We start from the raw sequence: 18,463 nt of genomic DNA on the forward strand, positions 1-18,463 counted from the left end.
AAGTCATTTCCAGTGAGTGATAGTGCAGCGAGCCCTCAACACTGCCTGTGCCTCTGTAGCATCCATCATGATTATTACCCGTCATTTAGTGAAAACCTGAAACTCAACAAGACCAGGATGGTTTCAAAAGATTGTAGCCGTCTTTTGAATACAGAAAATCTTGCAGGGGTGATAAAATGACAACGTTCTCTTTAATCTGACATAATAATGAAAGCAGAGGCAAATTATCTAAAAATCTCAAACAATTTCTCTATAATTTGGCAGTTTTGATGGCTGGTTTGACTCGACTCATTTCCTCTCACCAATTACCTAAAATGTCACTAGAGGCTGTGATGTTGAACACAGCAGGTGGGGTAACAAGTAAAGGAAAGGATGTGATTTTGGTATTTTTTTTTTTTTTTTTTTTAATAGTTAATAAAAACATCTTATGAACATGACTGAAAAATTTAACACTTCCCTCTCAGAACATGGTATATTTCTGTAATTTCATATGTTCATCATCATATCATATATAACATCATATATGAGATGTAGATTTAAAGTATTGGTCTGGGTTTTTATTTATTTATTAATAAGTGTACATAAATTCTTCATATATCAATAAGAATTTTTTAGATGGTTTTGGGTGTTTATAGTGTATTGTTGTTTTATTTATAGATATTTAAAGAATTATCATTTTGATTTGCAGTAAATAAGATGTATATTCTAATGATAATCTCACATTGATTTTAAAGAGAAAATGTTGTCATTTTCACATGACAGGTTAGAGCAGGACATGTTTTGGTCCCATGTTTCAAGATTCAGTGGAATAGTTCTTTATGGTATTCAGAGTTTGTGCTAAAGGAAGCAGAATATGCATAGGAAGGAAATGTGTATGTGATAATTCATCCATTTTAGGTAATGTCATAAAGATAATGCAGAATGTTTGTTCATATGAACATTAATGCAGTATATAGTGCTGTGTGGAAAAACTATAAATCAAACCATGACAGAAGCACTACAAACTGGGTCAATTGTTAGAAACTTGTGTACTGAACAGAGCCCTATATTCAAATAAAACAATTCAATGAAAAAAAAAAAAAAAGCATCTTGCAATTTATCTGCTCTTTATAAACAGAGAACAATATTTAACATTCTGAATGGTGATTATCTAACCAATAACAAAACCAAATCTGCGTTCTCAACAACAATGAACACAAAAAGCAACCTCAGCATCAGATATACTGCAGAAATCAAGTGTGTTAGGCAATATGTATGTATAAACACACACACAAAAAAGCATAATTAATAATTTAAACAACCCTGAAGAACTGAATAGTAAATTCAGAAGCGCCAACTGTTATCATTCCCAGCTGAGACTGACTTCTCTGAGTCTTTTACTTTTCTCTTTTAGTAATGAACTGTTTGAAAAACTGCAAGAGTTTCTCTTTGTAAGTGCACTGAGAGAAGAGTGGACTGACGTCTAGATACACATCTTCTCTCTGTCTGTCCTCAGTCAACACCTGAAGTGCAGGAACAGAGAAACGGTGTTCAGTCAGGACAGGCCAAATTAACTGTCCTTTATTACAACACCTGCTATATAGTTTGTTACACTTTACTGTTCTCAGTTTATCTGGCCTTGGGCTTTTATTTACAGCTTCTGTAGTTGTGTGTGTGTGGGGGTGGGGGGTATATACAGTAAATCAGGATGAATAGAATCACTTACCCCAAGATCAATGAACGTACGAAGCGCCATTCCGACCAAGTCAATAGATGAGCTCTCTACAGAAGATTCACACAAACATATTAAATATACAGTGCTGGAGCATCAAATGACACAAAGACTTCGGTCTTGAGGCATTATTTAATAATGCTGGAACACAATTTGATCTGCAGAAACTCATAAAACATCAAGGCTCTAGTCTTCAGCAGAGTTAGATTACCCAGTTACACAGAGCAGTGATTCACAAGTCTGTTAAAGACAGCGGGATTAATAATACATTAAAGAAGCTGAAGTGAAGCTGTCAGCATCTATGTAGATGGGAACGGTTAAAGCCACTTCATTTATTCTCTATCAGTGATCCTGAAGAGGAGAGATGCTTAAATATGCTTTGACAACAGAAATGCTAACGCCAGTTGTTTACATGCACTGATTTTCGTCAATTGGAATTAATCTTATCCAATTTTTATATTCTGGATGTGGTTAATATGAACCATAAACTTTGTAATCCAAATCGCGATTGTGTTACCGGAGCTACCGTGAGTATAACTAAGGGTGTGTTCGCTTAGCTTAGTTTGTTTGGATCAAGAAGATACCAAATCTCAAAGCACAGGGATACGTTCACAACCTGATTGGTCGCCCTTTATGACGTATTGCCTATTTAGAAACAGAACTTACCGAACGTCCAACACAGATCATCTAGTCTGACAGATCCTGTCAGGATTTTGCCTGATGTTTTTATTGGCTATGCATTATGCAATGATAAATCAGTCGAATTTAAAATTAATGTATAAATTAACATTTAGGGCCCTATTTTAGCGATCTAAGCGTATGGTCTAAAGCGCACGGCGCAAGTGCACTTACCCCTGATTTCAACCAACTGCAGAACGGCTGCGGATCAGCTCCGCTGCGTGTCGTCTCCGTGCTCCGCTGTCCTTCAATACCCACCAGGTCCGGATTTGTTGCAGAATGGCTGCGGCCATGACTAACAGCTGAAGTCACGAGGACCCACGAGATCTCGCAAATTCACGTATGATAGCGCGATATAAGTGCTGAATTGCTGCGGAGCTCTCCGGCATCTGGCAAAATTAGAAGCTCTGCGTATCTGCTCCGGAGGGCTGCGGATCGCCGGAGTCGGAATGCAGCCGTTCCGCAGTCAGTGAAAATACACACATTGACTTTAATGGAAACCTATTGACTCCGCAGCCGTTCCGCAGTTGGTGGAAATCAGGGGTTATGCTTTTTTAATAGCCGCTTTCCGACCGGAGGAACCTTTTCACAGTTCCTAGAACTATTGGCTAAAGTACCCGGATGTCGGCGTGTTCGCACCGCGGGAACTAGAAACGATTTTAGTTCTAGGAACTCCATTTGGAGGAACTAATTTAGGTCCTACTTCAGAGTAGGGTCTAAACCAGCACTATAGGAACTACCCGTGACGTTAGTGTTCGCTGATTGACCGAACGCACGCGGAACACCAGCACCCGCCATTTTTAAAACAGCTAGAATGTAAACACACAGATTATAGCCTCTATATATTTACTCCATAAACTAACTATACAAACATGGAGAACAGTGATAGATGGGTCTCTAAACCTTTATGCTGAAGAGAAAATCCAACGCAACTTTGAGGGGACCAAGTAAAACATGATTATGTTTATCTGCCCAGCTAGCAACACTGGACATCAACCACACGGCATAGGCTAATAAGGCTTTTTTTCATATACTGTCTACTTTCTATAACAGTTCTATCTAATAACATATTAAACAGTACTGTTAGACAGATCGCTAACTAATAAACACAGAGAATGCGAGCATTGTTTGCTCTGGCGTTCTCAGCGCCGCCAAAATAAAGGTTCGTCGCGCCGTCAAAATAAAAGTCACCGTGCTTGCGTCACTCCCTTACCCCTCCTACCAGTTCCTATGGCCACTTGGCCAGTGCGAACGCAAACAGCAAAACCGAGTTTGGGGGAGAGTAGTTCTTAGAACTGTTTAGAAGTGGACAGTTCCTAGAACTAAGTTCCTGTAACTTAGGGTGACCATACGTCCTGTTTAACCAGGACATGTTTGGCCAGGATTTCGAGATCACCCAAAATGCCCGGGATTCGGCTTTTGCTTTCTACAGTCACCATTCATTATGTTTACATTATTACATTATTTGACACTGACACGTACGTGCCAGCTTTGCAGGTCATGCATTCTGCTTCACACGGATCCCGATCGAGATGAAAACACAGGAATTTTCTTAGCAATGCTAAACCGATCACTTGTTTAGCGTTCATGTAAACACTACATTCAGATTCACCAATCGGAATTAATTCAGTCCTACTGAATCAAAAGGTGTGCATGTAAACAAAATGAATGGCGACGATAAAGCAAAAGCCATATCCCGGATATTTTGGGCGATCTCGAAATCCCGGCCGGACATGTCCTGGAATATGGTCACCCTATGTAACTACTTGGTCGGAAAGCGGCTATTGACAGGTTGTACCTATTCTCTTAAAGAGTAATGGGTGTGTGTTTGGACATAACGTGGATTAAACCAATCAGAGTCTCATCTCCCATTCCCTTTTTAAAGCCAGTTGCGCCTGCGCCATGGCAAATTTTCTATTTTCATTGCGGAATTTACAAGCGGAAAGACTGAATGCTTCTCCAGAGAGGAAACGGATCTGCTTGTGCACGAGGTTAAAGTGCGCAAGCAGATCATTTATGGGACAAGCCGGATTCCACCATATCTTTATGTACACAATAATAATAATATTTTACATTGTAATCCTTTTATTTTTAATATTTAGCATGTTTGCAACTTGACTTTTGACCACTATTTTAAAGTTACTGTACTCTGCCTTTGTATTGTCAGCAAAAAGTGAGAAGTCATGCCAAGGCAAAAGGCAGTTCCACATTATCAATATTTGGTTGCTGATCACCATTAAAAAAATCATTATAGTAACACCTGTATAAAATCTAGTCATCATGGCATTTATTTTGTATGATTTACAATTACCGGTATTTATAGCCATCTACTTATTACTATCCTGTGCTTTGGTTGTATTCTAATGGCATTATTAATACATTTGACATGACAAAATACCTCCATAGATATATTAGTCCAGCGTTGGCTCGACCGTCAGCACGGCGAAGTTTTGGCACTCTGCCAGCTAGATGCATGAGTGTTTTAACCAAGTCCGGTACCCGAACTGGGTGAGGCTTTAGTTCTTTGTTGCATTCATCTGCTAAGGCATGTGTAACAATTTTCTGTCAACGCTGCATAAACCTTCGCGATCGATATCGCACGTTTGTCGATGGAGCGGGTTCAGACCATACTAAATGTTCTGACTGCATTTGTGCAGGACAAAGCACTGAGGACATCATAAGTTAGAGGGACTGGTGGCAGCTGTACAAAGTACACAGGCTACACCGTAATTTTAATTTTAATGGACAGTAAAACAAAGGCAGATAACCGTACAATCTGGTAGGTAGCATTATTTGATAGAACACCGGCACAGTAACTTCATATTGACGCGCGGCTAAACAAAGGCAGAACACCGTAATTCAATTTGAGCGTTCCAAAACAAAGCCAAAGAGCGGTAACTGATGTTACGGTGTTCTGCCTTGGTTTCTCATGGGCTTTTGGAAGTTACTGTTAAGACAACTCATTATTTTCTCGAAAAAACAACGGAATTGATTCAAGATACTCATCCACATGATAAAGGAGGTCTTGAATGTGTCAAAAATATAAATAACTAATTTTCGACCAAAAACGAAGTTAGGACTACGGTCTTTTGCCTTTGCACGGCAGTGCTGCACGTCCCTGTGTGTGTAATAAGCAGAGTGTACGCGCGTTGTGGACCCACCTATAGGCGCATATTTCTAATGTGCCCTTTAAATAACAAAAAAAATATTGCGCCATTGACTGTAGGTCAGGTGCTAGTTGGTCAATGGTGCAGTCTATTTCAGTTGCCTCAAAATAGCAACGCGCCAACAATGCGCCTGAACACACCTATGGGCGAACAAATAGGCGCAAATGCATTTGCTATTTAAACAACGTGGCACATGACGTGAAAATGATAACTGCGTCGGGCTGAAACTAGCAGAAAACACTTGCGTCGCGCCTGGCACCGCATTGCGCCGGGTATTGAAATTACCGTCAATATATATTTAAGTATATTTATTTAAACAATTAATGCATTTTGACCACCTTTGACAGGCTTTCCCTCAGAATCAGACTACACTTGTAGTGCTACATGGTTTTTATTCATACTAATCTGTAGTGCATTAGGAGAATTAATGTCACATGCATTTTTAACAACCTCAAAATGTGGTTGAAAAAACATTTTAGGCCATGTTTACACTTGTATGTAGTGCTGACCGCTTGTTATTGGATGACCACGTGGAATCATCTAATCCTTTAGCATCATGGTGGTGAGTGTAAAATGAAAAGCATGTTTTTGTTTTTTACCATAGTGTGCTTTGTCCAGCTGAGCTCGGTTCTTCAAGTGTGTGTGTAGTTGACTCAAACAGTCCGTCTCTAAAATAAACAGTTTTTAGGTTATAAACACTCATCTGTTCACACTCAGTGTGAATAGTGACAGAGATGCTGCCAAAGAACACTTACTCATCACAAATGGCAACAGCATTGTGTGGACAGAGGTCAGAGTTTGTGTGTGTGTACTAACCTGTGATGGGTGTGGGGAGGTAATGAAGGCTTTCTAGCGCCCAGCATAGAGCTCTCAGCTGGACACTCAGTAAACTACAGAGAAAGAACAGCAGCTCTGGGCACTGAGACGGCTGACTCAACTAGAAAGCAGAGAGAGAGAAGACAGCAGAAGGGTAGAGGACAGTGAGAAAACATGCAAAGGTTACTATTAATTAGGAAACAGATGTTGTTTGGGCAGTAAAGACTTTTACATGGTTACCAAAAAATTATATTTCCAATAAATCAGTTTTCCCCCCACAGCACAACTGTTTTCAACATTGATAATAAATAACAAATAATTGTTTGATAATTGATAACAAATCAGCATATTAGAATGATTTCTGAAGGATCATGTGACACTGAAGAATGGAGTAATGAAGCTGAAAATTCAGCTTTGCATCAAAGGAATAAATTACATTTTAAAATATATTCAAATAGAAAATTACTTAAAAAGCTAATAATATTTCATAATAGTACTGTTTTTACTGTATTTTTTATCTTGGTGAGCATCTTTCAAAAACATAAAAAATAAATCTTACCAACCCCAAACTTCTAAATGCTGTTTTTGTTCATATTTATGTATTGTGAATGCATATAAAGGCTCATTTTCAATTATTGCATAAATGGGTTTTCGAAATGCAATAAAATGACAAATTATAAATATTTTTCAAATGGAAATCCATGCATGATACCATGTTGTCATGCTTGGATTTCTATAAAATAAAATAAAAGGAACACTTAATTATGATTATATTGTAAGCTCTTAATATGTATCATTTTATAGTATGTATTTATTTATTGAACTTATATACACACACACATACCCACCAGCCACTTTAGGAGCACCTGTTCAACTGCTCGTTAAAGCAAATATCTAATCAGCCAATCACATGGCAGCAACTCGATGCATTTAGGCATGTACACATGATCAAGATGATCTGCTGAAGTTCAAACTGAGTATCAGAATGAGGAGGAAAAGTGACTTTGAATGTAGTATAGTTATTAGTGCCAGATGGGCTGGTCTGAGTATTTCAGAAACTGCTGATCTACTGGGATTTTCATGAAACAATATGAAAGCGTGGATCCATATCCTGTCTTGTGTCAATGGTTCAGGCTGTTAGTGGTATAATGGTGTGAGGGATATTTTCTTGGCACATATTGGGCATCTATTGTTGCTGACCATGTCCATCCCTTTATAACCACAGTGTATCATCTTCTGATGGCTACTTCCAGCAGGATAACATTTCATCTCACAAAGATCAAATCATCTCAAACTGGTTTCTTGAACATTACAATGAGTTCTCTACACTAAAACACCAGATCTCAATCCAGTAGTGCACCTTTGGGATGTGTTGGAACGGGAGATTCGCATCATAGATCTACAGAAACTGTGTGATGCTATCATGTCAATATGGACAAAAATCTCTGAGGAATGTTCCAGCACCTTGTTGAATCTGTCACAAAGGTTTAAGACAGTTCTGAAGGCAAAAGGGGGTCCAACACGGTACTAGCAAGATGTACCTAATAAAGTGGCCGGTGAGAGTGTATATAAATATTTAATATAATTAAATCCAAGTAAGTATTCCTTAAAAGTAGTCTCTCAGTTGTAGCTAGAGTGTCCCTCATTTAATGTAAGTATGTGGGATTGTCTGTTTTATTGTCTACCAGCAGAAAATCAATAGTCTGATTACAGAAGGCGGCCACATGATTTGAGGTATCATTCAGGCCCAGTTATAGAGCGACTTCAACACTAACGGCAAGGGAAGTATGAGCGATAGTATTAGTGATACTTGTTTACTTGGTATTTGGTAATGGTGAAGCTAGCAAACACCACTTAAATAATCATACAAAAGCTTTAACATGTAAACGGAAATGACCCCAAAATATCAATAAGGATAAGCTAAAACCCGAGGAAACCCTAAACCTGTGTCCGAAATGTTTGGTTGAGGTTCTGATTCAACAGATGCCACCAATCCACAGCAGTTTATGCCATTGACACTCCCTTCCTGTTCTCTTTCTGCTGGATTCATCGCAGATACCGAGAAACAGCAATTTGCAGACAGAAGCACACTTCAAGGGCAGCAGAGTTGTCTGTCTTAGTTATTGGGTCTGTGTGTTAGTCTGTCTGTGTGTGCATCTATAAATGATGAATGAGGTTTGCGTGTTAGTGTTTTTTATCTCACTAGAACTCTGGATCCAGAGTGTTCAGAAATGATGCGAGTACTATGAATCTCAATATATGATTATTATAAACACAAAAATCCCACTAAATGTCCACTGATGATGGGTCTGTGGGTTTGTGTACCTTGTAAGAGTGTTTGTCTGGTTCCTCACAGTCTGAATCGCTGCTCTGGTCAGGGTTGTCTGAAGCAGCCCATGATAACACACCCTGCCTCTTCATGAAGTCACATGCTGGTGTATCCTTCTGAACCTACACACACATAAAGATCAAATATCTAAAGACACCTACAAACAAGTTGGAAAATTATCAGTTTAGGGTTGAAATGACCTTTAACCATAGTAAACAAAAATAGCTTTCATCTCTGTGGGTGTTTGTGAATCAGTCAGCTGAAAACTCTGGTGGCACTTGAAAATAAATAGGCACAGACTGAATGGTCAGTGTCAGAGATTAGATTGAGCCTGAGAGCTTGCTAGATGTCTGGGCAGTGGAGTGAAAACTGTATTTTTGGCCATGTCTCTGCGAATTTACAGTTTGTTGTTTTGACCTAAGCATTGAAACCTTGTGTGTGTATGTATGTATATATATATATATATATATATATATATATATATATATATATATATATATATATATATATATATAAACACATACATACACTTGGTATTTTTAACATGGGTTCTTAAGCACTTAAACATTTTTTTTTTTTTTTTTTTTATCTTTTAAGTTCTATTACCATATTTTACAGTACGAGTAGTAAAGTAGAGAAACAAGATACCAGATATTTTGTGTTATAGTGTTTTTTTGTTTATTAAAAAAAGTTCAGTTGATGCAAATTCTGGCCTTATTAGTGGAACATATATTAATCTTAAGTAATTACTGTGCAAAATTAATTTAATTTCAGCAACAATTTTCACACACACACACACATATATATACACACACATATATATATATATATATATATATATATATATATATATATATATATATATATATATATATATATATATATATATATATATATATATGTATATGTCATACTATTTAACAATATAAATTAACAATATTACTGTTTTTTTGTTGTATTTTTTATGAGCATAAGAAACTTATGGAAAAGAAATCTTACCGATCCCAAACTTTTGAACGGCAGTGTGTGTGTGTATATATAATATATATAAATTGACTAATTAATCACACATTTTTCTGTTATTAATCATGATTAACCACACCTAACATTAAAGTTTTTAATATATTTATATATTGTAATACTTTCACATTAAATCTCCAAAATAGATTAGATAGAATAGAGTTCAGATTTTTACCTGCACTCTGTTTGTTTTTCTTATTTTTGACAAATGTAAACATTTTTGTACGATTTTTAGGTAGGTCTAACAGGTAAATATACAGAAATTGAATAATCAATTAGTCTTCACTACATAAATAATAAATATAGATTAATCCTTATTAAAGCTACAAAGGTTATTCAGTGAACAGTGAGATATTTTCTCTTTGTATTCTGTTCTTTGATTAACATTAAAGACAGACAGTAGCAGGTGTATTAGGCTGCGTCCTCTTTAAGACCTGACGCACATGACCTGGATCTGACACACACACAAAGAGAACTCAATGCAGTGCTAGCACACTGTCTGAAGCAGCATTCTGTGCACACGTATCAGGTATTTGTTCACAGAGAGCCTTTTTTTTTTTTTGCATATTGCACTTTAATGGTTTAATAGCACTTGATTGAATGATAGCATGATCATATAATGTAGTCCAACCAAAGGATGAGAAAAAACAGACGCTGCGTTAACTGTGTTAAATATTTTTATATATATATATTACATTTGTATTAAATTTGTACCATCTCTGTAGTTTATGATACAATGAATTTGTATTATATAATACCAAATTTCATACCAAATTTTTGTATATTCTATATTCTGTAGAATATTAAGATCGGCCGAACAAAAACCCACTTCGACTGACCACTGATGAGGATTTTAAAAATGCTGCATGTGTGAAGACTAACTATGATCAGAGAATGAGAGCATTTGTTTGTTAATGCAGGTGTCTTACCTCCTCCATAACAAGAACCCCACAGCGCACCATACTGTCCACTACATCAAGAGCAAAGCTGTGAGCGTTCTGACACGGCTGAGAGAGAGAGGCAGACAGATACGAGAGAGAGCAGATAGTAAGGAGAAATAATTAGTTGTGTAGTGTTCTTGTTCTTCTTGACATTTCACAGCCTTTACAAGTGTTTATTTGCTGATGTAAGTATAAATGTGCCTGCAATAATTACACATTCTATTCCCGCCGCTGAAGAACCCTTGAACGGGAAACACGATTTGAGAGACAACGAGAGAGAATAATAAAGCGAACAGATGGGGAGCAACTAATCGATTGGAAGAGCGAGAGAGACATTTGGAGGATGTTTGAAAAAAACAAATTTATTTTTTTATTTTTTTATTGACTGAAGAGCAAGGCAGCTGTATGAGTCACTACTTGCATCAACGTGATTATACATGTCATATGTGCGTGTTTGAGCGAGACTCACCGGTATGTACCCGGGAGATAGTAAATGTGTGAGTTGGAGGCTTTTCTCCGTCAGCTCCTCCTGACCCAGGACAACATCAAACTCCTGGTCTCCACCCCCTCCACAGCCTACAACCTCACTCAGCATGGCTGAGACAGCACACGCTTCACACAAACACACATGCCTTGAGGGTTAGCACCGTCAATAAACCCTGCTGAGTACAAACGTGACTCAACCCAAACACATCAACACCCTGAAGCGCCAGAACCATTCAAACTGGGAACGTGCCCCCTCAGATTATTGAGCAGAGTAGTTTTTTTTTTTTTTTTTTTAGTTTTTTATCTTATATCATTAAAGGAATAGTTGCACAAATATTGTTGGTAAAAAAAAGTGTACAAAACAGATTGGAGAAGATTAAAGTTTACAGTTATCAAATGTTATTAGTTATTAAAATGCCAAAACTGGGTAAAAGTTTTTTTGGGTAGATTTTCTTATTAATAATAATCTTCGTTTGATTGATCGATACTTGTAATCTCAAAATTATAAGATTATTCTAAATTACTCTTAAATTAAATCAATCAAGTGACAGTATATATAAGACATTTATAATGTTACAAAAGATTTGTATTTTAAATAAATGCAGCTCTTTTGTACTTCCTGATAAATGTGTCAGTTTCCACAAAAAATAGTAACTGCAAATGTAACAACTGTTTTCAACATTAATAATAATAAGAAATGTTTCTTGAGCAGCAAATCATCATATAAGAATGATTTCTGAAGGATCATGTGACACTAAAGACTGGAGTAATGATGCGAAAAATAAGAATAAATTACATTTAAAATATATTAAATAGAAAACAGGTATTTTACATTGTACTAATATTTAACATTATTGTTTTTACCGTATTTTTGATCAAATAAATGCAGCCTTGGTGAGCATTAGAGGCTTCTTTCAAAAACGTTTGAACGGTAGTGTGTGTATGTGAAATGGAATAATAAATAGAATACACCCAAATTAATTAGCATCGAATCAGGAAATCTGTATCAATATCAAGATTTGAACCCTGCTTGCTAATCAAAAACGTCAATAGACTAACATGCTGTATACATAAAAACGACTACGTTTTCTTTTTCTTTAGTCGTATCTTATCTCGCCAAGGTACAGTATACTAAATAAGCGTGCCACTGATTGCCCTTCAAAAGAAGATCGGTGCATGACGCCTGCCAACACCAACACACTCTGCCCACCTCCTACAGCCTCGTGTATGAAGACATGAGTGAGCAAATGGCAGTGCTGGCTCAGTGTGAGCAGAGACTCCGGGTCGGGCCGCGGTGCGATGATGGGTTCTCCCGTGGGCGGAGCTGCAGCCAGGAGCAGATACGGGCGGAGCAGAGAGAGCGCGTGATGAACCAGCCCAACCAGAGCGCCGCCGAAACCCACGTCTGTGTTTCTAAACAACACCTCCTCCAACAGCCAACAGATGTCCCTGCACAGCACGGATACACGCACACCCTGAGAAAGAGGGAGAAGATTGTTACGATCATTAGCAAAATCATTCAAGCGAGCAGAATCATGTTTGACGCTTGTATGAATCATCTACAACCGGTCGATGACTAATAAACCAATTAATGTACTACAGCTATATCGGCAGAAATTAAAAATGTTTTATTTTATTGAGTCTATTATATAATAAAACATACATACATATACACACATTTAACATTTTCAAGCTTCAAAAATGTCAAAGAAACATCATAAAAGTATTTCATATGAATGGAACTGAGATAATTTGCTTTATATGATGCACAGATTTAATTTAGGCTTGTATAAACATAAGTATAGAAACAGTTTAATGTAACATTGTTTACATAGAGCACATAAAATATGGAAAACAGACTTGAATTGTGATGAATACTACATCTGTTATATAAATAGCAAATTAACTGACAAATATTGATAATCTATTGTTAAAGATCAACAACATTATGTATATACTGTGTATATATTTAAACAATTTTGATTAGAAATAAATTGTTTTATTAAACAAATTAAGTAAAAAAAGCAAGTTATATATATATATATATATATATATATATATGTGTGTGTGTGTGTGTGTGTGTGTGTGTGTGTGTATATATATATATATATATATATATATATATATATATGTGTGTGTATGTACAGTATATGTGTGTGTGTAATTTGCTTGATTTACTTAATTTAATAAAGCAATCTTTTAAAAAAAAAATGTAAAATTCATAATCTAGCAACATTAAGAAAAAAGTAACTCAGATACGTTGTGTAAATGTAAAAGTAATGCGTTACTTTATACGTAACTTGGGAAAAAAAAGTAATCCGATTACGTAACTCGCGTTAATTGTAATGCGTTAACCCCAAACACTGTTAATAGTGATATATATACTTCATATGTGATGTGATGCCCAAGAGGAGTTTTTAAAACACACCCTGCGATGCTTGTGCAGCAGCAAACAGGACACCAGACTGGTAGACATGACGGCCATACTTGTAGTTGAAGCTAAAAAATAATAAAAAATAAGACACACACACAAAACTTAGCCTCAGAAATAAAACGCCTACTAAAGTGCAAGGGTTTGATCTTTGAGAGCTTGCGTGTGTTGATCAGACTCACAGTACATTAAATGAAGAGTCAGTGCGATAGTCTGCTGTCTATCAGCGGGAGGCAGTTCAGGCATGACAGCAGGTGGGAGGAGCCAGGACACATCTTTCTGGTTGAAGATGGAGTCCATCCTGATGAAATAAACCACATTTCATTTTATTACAACATACTTTTGTTTAATATATAGGGGTGCACATCCTTTCATTCTCTGAAATCCCACCATTAAATTTACATTACAGTCCTCCGCAAACCTCACGTGACTGAATCACAAGTTCACTGTTCTCACTTCCTAACATTTACAACAATACATTATTACCAGCTGTCAGAATGCAAATGTCGAGCCCTGCAGGGCTGAATCTTCACGATAAGGCCGCTGTGGATGTTCCGCTTTAAACGTATAACAGCGCCTGAGGCTCTTAGAAGAGGGTGAAGAGCAGATGATTAGCTCTATGTAGATTTTCCAGGATATTCCAGCTCATTATGAGGAATAACTTGCTTCTCCCGAGAACCTGAGTTGCTTGAAATGAGTGCACTGCAGAAACATTTTATGCACTTGGCTCTTGAGCTCTGCTTCTGCAGACTGGAGTCTCAGTGCTTTGCATCACATGAATAAATTATATTTTAATATATATTCAAATAGAAAACTTATTTCAAATTGTAATAATATTTGACAATATAACTGTTTTACTGTACATTTGATCGGATATATGTAACCTTGGTGAGCATTAGAGACTTCTTTCAAAAACATTACAAAATCTTACTTACTCCAAACTTTTAAATGCTAGTTTTTATAAATATTGCTTACATTTCTCAAGTAATTGTTTAAACCAAGTGAACAGTCAGTGATAAATTAATCACAAATTACAAGGAATAGAACAAATAAAAACAACAATACAAAGATGCAAATGATATGCTAAATAAGTATTAGATAATTATATAAGTCATTCATCAGACTGAATCAGACCTCTAGAGCCACGTGCACAAAACGTTTGTGCGACGCACTCGTTTTAAGCAACTCGAGTTACACAGGAAGTTCAAAGAAAGCGATACGTTGAACTGGCTGAAGTGGACTGAAAGGTATCATTCATCATCCTCAACCAGAATCCTTACATCACTATTAGTTCTTCCTGTTATTTTTCTTGCTTTTTTGTCTTACCAATTTGGTACATCAGATAAATAACAAAGTAAAGGTGAAGAAGAACTGAACTGGAGGACCAGAACCCCTGGGACCTTCATGACTGACAAGAAAGACTACAGTGAAGGATGCAGGATGGTGAGGTGAAGTGAAGTGAAACGCATGAGCTCTTTCGTCTTTGACCATATGTGCAGACAGATGCTAGGGTGGCAAATAGGAAGAGATGATGATAAGTGGATTCTGCCAATGAGATTCAGGAACAGAGGGATTGAAGAGACCTGTTGTTCAGTATGGCGGTCAACAGCAGTTCCTGTAGGGGGCGCCCTCCATCCACACGACACCTTCCACTCTCGCACATCTCCTGAGAGAGAGAGAGAGAAAGAGAACGAGTCTAAAAACTTTTCCACAGTGCCCATACATAAGCTTCAAAAATTGATGTCGCAATAAGTCTAAACTGGTTCTGATTCAAGACCCAGATTTTTGACATCAAATGGCAGTACTGTACGAAAAGGACTTAAAATCAAACGCATTAATGTTATCACAAACTGAAAAGGTCCAACAATGTAGTTTTCAAAACAAAAAAAGAAAGGAACACAACAAAAGAAACAGTACTGTATATCATCTCAATTCAAAGCGTGAGTGCTGTTTGACATGTGGCCACTCACATGGGTATTCATGCTCTTAAGAATGCCCAAAATAGTTTATCTGTGCATTAGGTCTTGCAATGTGAATGCAGTCTAACCGCAGTCATTCAAGTAGTTAATATTGATCAAACAATAGTATTAGCGAGAAAACAAGAAAAGTCTCACTGCTCTTTGGATGGATAACTTTAATACAAAAAAACTGATTCTCTGTCAAACAGCTTCAAATCAGTATTATATCTAAGTAAATGACTTTTATACATTTAATTTGCATATTATTTACAACAATTAAAGGTGCAGTCTGTAAGAATGACAACTAGTGGTCGAAATAGGTACTGCAGTCCAATTCAAAATATCGGAGATCGTCGTTTGAAATGTTGAAATTTCTGCTTAATTTTTTTGTGGAAATAAAAAACATTTTCAGGATTGTTTGATGAACAAACATTAAAAGAACAGTATTTGTTTGAAATACAAATAGTTTGTTTTAATTTTTATTAATTGTACTAAAATGAAATAAATTGTACCAACCCCAAACTTCTGACCGTTACTCTAAGTATTTGAAGGTTATGTTCCATTGTTTTATGCAATTTGTCAACAAGTATATTGATATTTAACTTTTTAAAAGAGTGGGTTCAATAGAATATTAGCATATTTTCAATTCAATAGCATATTTTGCTGTATACAAATTATTGGTATTGAGAATCATGAAATTATTAAGAAAAATGTCAATAGATATTTAATTTTAAATATTAGGTACTAATAAAAATGTTGGTATTGCGGAAACCCCAATATTACACATATTACCAAGCTCTGGATAAATTTGCGAATCTACAAATGGTTCTCCTCCTTTTTAAAGGAATAGTTCACTTCAAAATGAAAATTCTGTCATCATTTACTCACCCTCAATTTGTTTCAAACCTGTATGAATTTCTTTCTTCTGCAGAAACACAAAGGAAGCTATTTTGAAGAATGTCGGTAACCAGACAGTTGATGGACAACATTGACTTCCATAGTAGGAAAAAAATAAATACTATGGAAGTCAATGGGGTCCATCAACTGTCTGGTTACTGACATTCTTCAAAATTTCTTCTGTGTTCAGCAGAAGAAAGAAATTCATACAGGTTTGAAACAACCTGAGGGTGAGTAAATGATGACAGAATTTTCATTTAGAAGTGAACTAATCCTTTAAGACTATTAGACCATTTATTTTGATATACTTACTACGCATTATTATACGGCTTGCATTTTATTATTTGCATTTTGTTTTATTTCCCTGCTGTCATGAATACACCAGCCGAGAACCACTGCGCTAATGCTCTGCATTTGTATGAAATGATTATATTTTATTTGCTGGTGTATACGGATGAGCAAGCGTGTGTAATTCCATGCGTGTGAGTCATACCTTCAGAGAGAAAGCCTGTGCAAAATGGATCCTAACACTTCCTCTGTGATCACCCTTCAGCAGGGAGACCACAAACCGCAGAGCAGACATCACGCTGGCCTAGAGAGCACACAAACAAATGAAAAAATACGCTGCCACTCACACACACGAGCTGAGGAAATGACTTGGATGTAATTCGAGAAAACTATTCTGATCTTCACGGTGCTCTAATGGTGAAGAGCCATTAGAGGAGAAATGAATGGCTGAAATGGATGCACACAATAATATGGATTTCTCAGAGCCCTTTATCCCTCTCTTCCCCTCTAAATATGAGACGAAAACACATCTCACAATCTGCATATTAAAAATCATCAAATTAAAATGCAAAAAACAGCGTCTGGTTTTATTTAACTGAATATTGCTGCTAATTAGTGTGTAATGAATCAGTTCACCTAAGGAATTACAAATACAAAACTGCATGACTGCAATTCCTGTGCAAAACTTCTGTGTGGTTTATAGCGCATTGCTATATGTCGTCCCAAACCCATTCATCTTCGGAACACAAATGAAGATCTTTGTAATGAAATCTGAGAGCTTTCTGTCCCTCCATTGACAGTCTACGTAACTACCACTTTCAAAGCCAAGAAAGGTAGTAACATCATGAAAGTAATCCATGTGACTCCAGTGGTTTAACCTCGATTTTATGACGCGACGGCTTCGTTTTTGTGCAAAAAAATAAAATAAATTACCACTTTATTTACAAAATGTTAATCTCCAACGCACGTTCACACAACAACATCTGCTCTCGCATCAACACAACACGCATGCATTGTGGTGCTCTCATGAACGTGCATTGGAGATTCATTTTTTGTAAATAAAGTGGTAAATTATGTTTTTTTGCTCAAACAAAGCACTTGTCTCGCATCATTAAATTGAGGTTAAACGGCAACAGACTGTCTAGTTTTGTTGGATCAGTGTGTTACCCCTGTTGGTTATGGTGGGTGCTAGTTTTCACCGATTGAACGTTTTCACTGATATCGGTAGCAATATAGTGCATACTGAGTAACATAAAAAGTTTATCACTTGAGTTAAAAGTTTGGTAAATCCTTCCCCAATTGGTCAATGATCATTATGCTTATGACCACCATTATCATGTTTGCCTTTGTCAGGAAAAATGTGGATCTACTTCTGTTTGTAATTTGTTTATTGGTTTGTTTAATAGCCCAGTGCACTCACGGTGACGGTGACTGCCGGGTCATTATGGAATGGAGTGTGCATTGTTAATATTAAGGTCGTCACCTGTGGACGCATAAAGTGGCGTGGTAGGCAATCGTAGGAAACGCCCACAGGCACGATGCTAACATCAGGCACTAGACCGTCACTGATGGCCTGATGTACACGCGCCAGCCATTGCCCGCCGTGACCTCTGGCTGCGGTGATGCCCACGCTGAGAGCGGCGCCCTCTCGTAACAGCTCGCCAATGAACTGTGGAGTGGGACAAAAGAGGAGAAATTATGGATAAAAATGTTTGTGGGAAAGTAGAGAGGCTGGATAGTT

At 36.9% G+C, this 18,463-nt stretch overlaps 1 protein-coding gene across 1 annotated transcript in view; it reads right to left on the minus strand.

Annotated features, from left to right (window-relative positions):
• Window positions 1-406: 406 nt before the first annotated feature.
• The window catches only part of gpat2 (glycerol-3-phosphate acyltransferase 2, mitochondrial), a 46,215-nt gene continuing 28,158 nt past the window's right edge, over window positions 407-18,463 (minus strand). Inside the window, exons 9-21 of the mRNA XM_084087275.1 lie at window positions 18,206-18,391; window positions 16,928-17,026; window positions 15,163-15,245; window positions 13,762-13,880; window positions 13,577-13,647; window positions 12,359-12,623; window positions 11,132-11,274; window positions 10,651-10,728; window positions 8,698-8,823; window positions 6,373-6,493; window positions 6,156-6,224; window positions 1,706-1,761; window positions 407-1,502 (exon numbers count right to left, since the gene is read on the minus strand). Of these exons, the coding sequence (XP_083943401.1) occupies window positions 1,377-1,502; window positions 1,706-1,761; window positions 6,156-6,224; window positions 6,373-6,493; window positions 8,698-8,823; window positions 10,651-10,728; window positions 11,132-11,274; window positions 12,359-12,623; window positions 13,577-13,647; window positions 13,762-13,880; window positions 15,163-15,245; window positions 16,928-17,026; window positions 18,206-18,391 (1,542 nt within the window). The 3' untranslated portion in view covers window positions 407-1,376. The remainder of the gene's footprint in view (window positions 1,503-1,705; window positions 1,762-6,155; window positions 6,225-6,372; window positions 6,494-8,697; window positions 8,824-10,650; window positions 10,729-11,131; window positions 11,275-12,358; window positions 12,624-13,576; window positions 13,648-13,761; window positions 13,881-15,162; window positions 15,246-16,927; window positions 17,027-18,205; window positions 18,392-18,463) is intronic.

Source organism: Abramis brama (assembly GCF_963993115.1).
Source record: "Abramis brama genome assembly, chromosome: 16".
In the NCBI taxonomy this organism is placed as follows: domain Eukaryota; kingdom Metazoa; phylum Chordata; class Actinopteri; order Cypriniformes; family Leuciscidae; genus Abramis; species Abramis brama.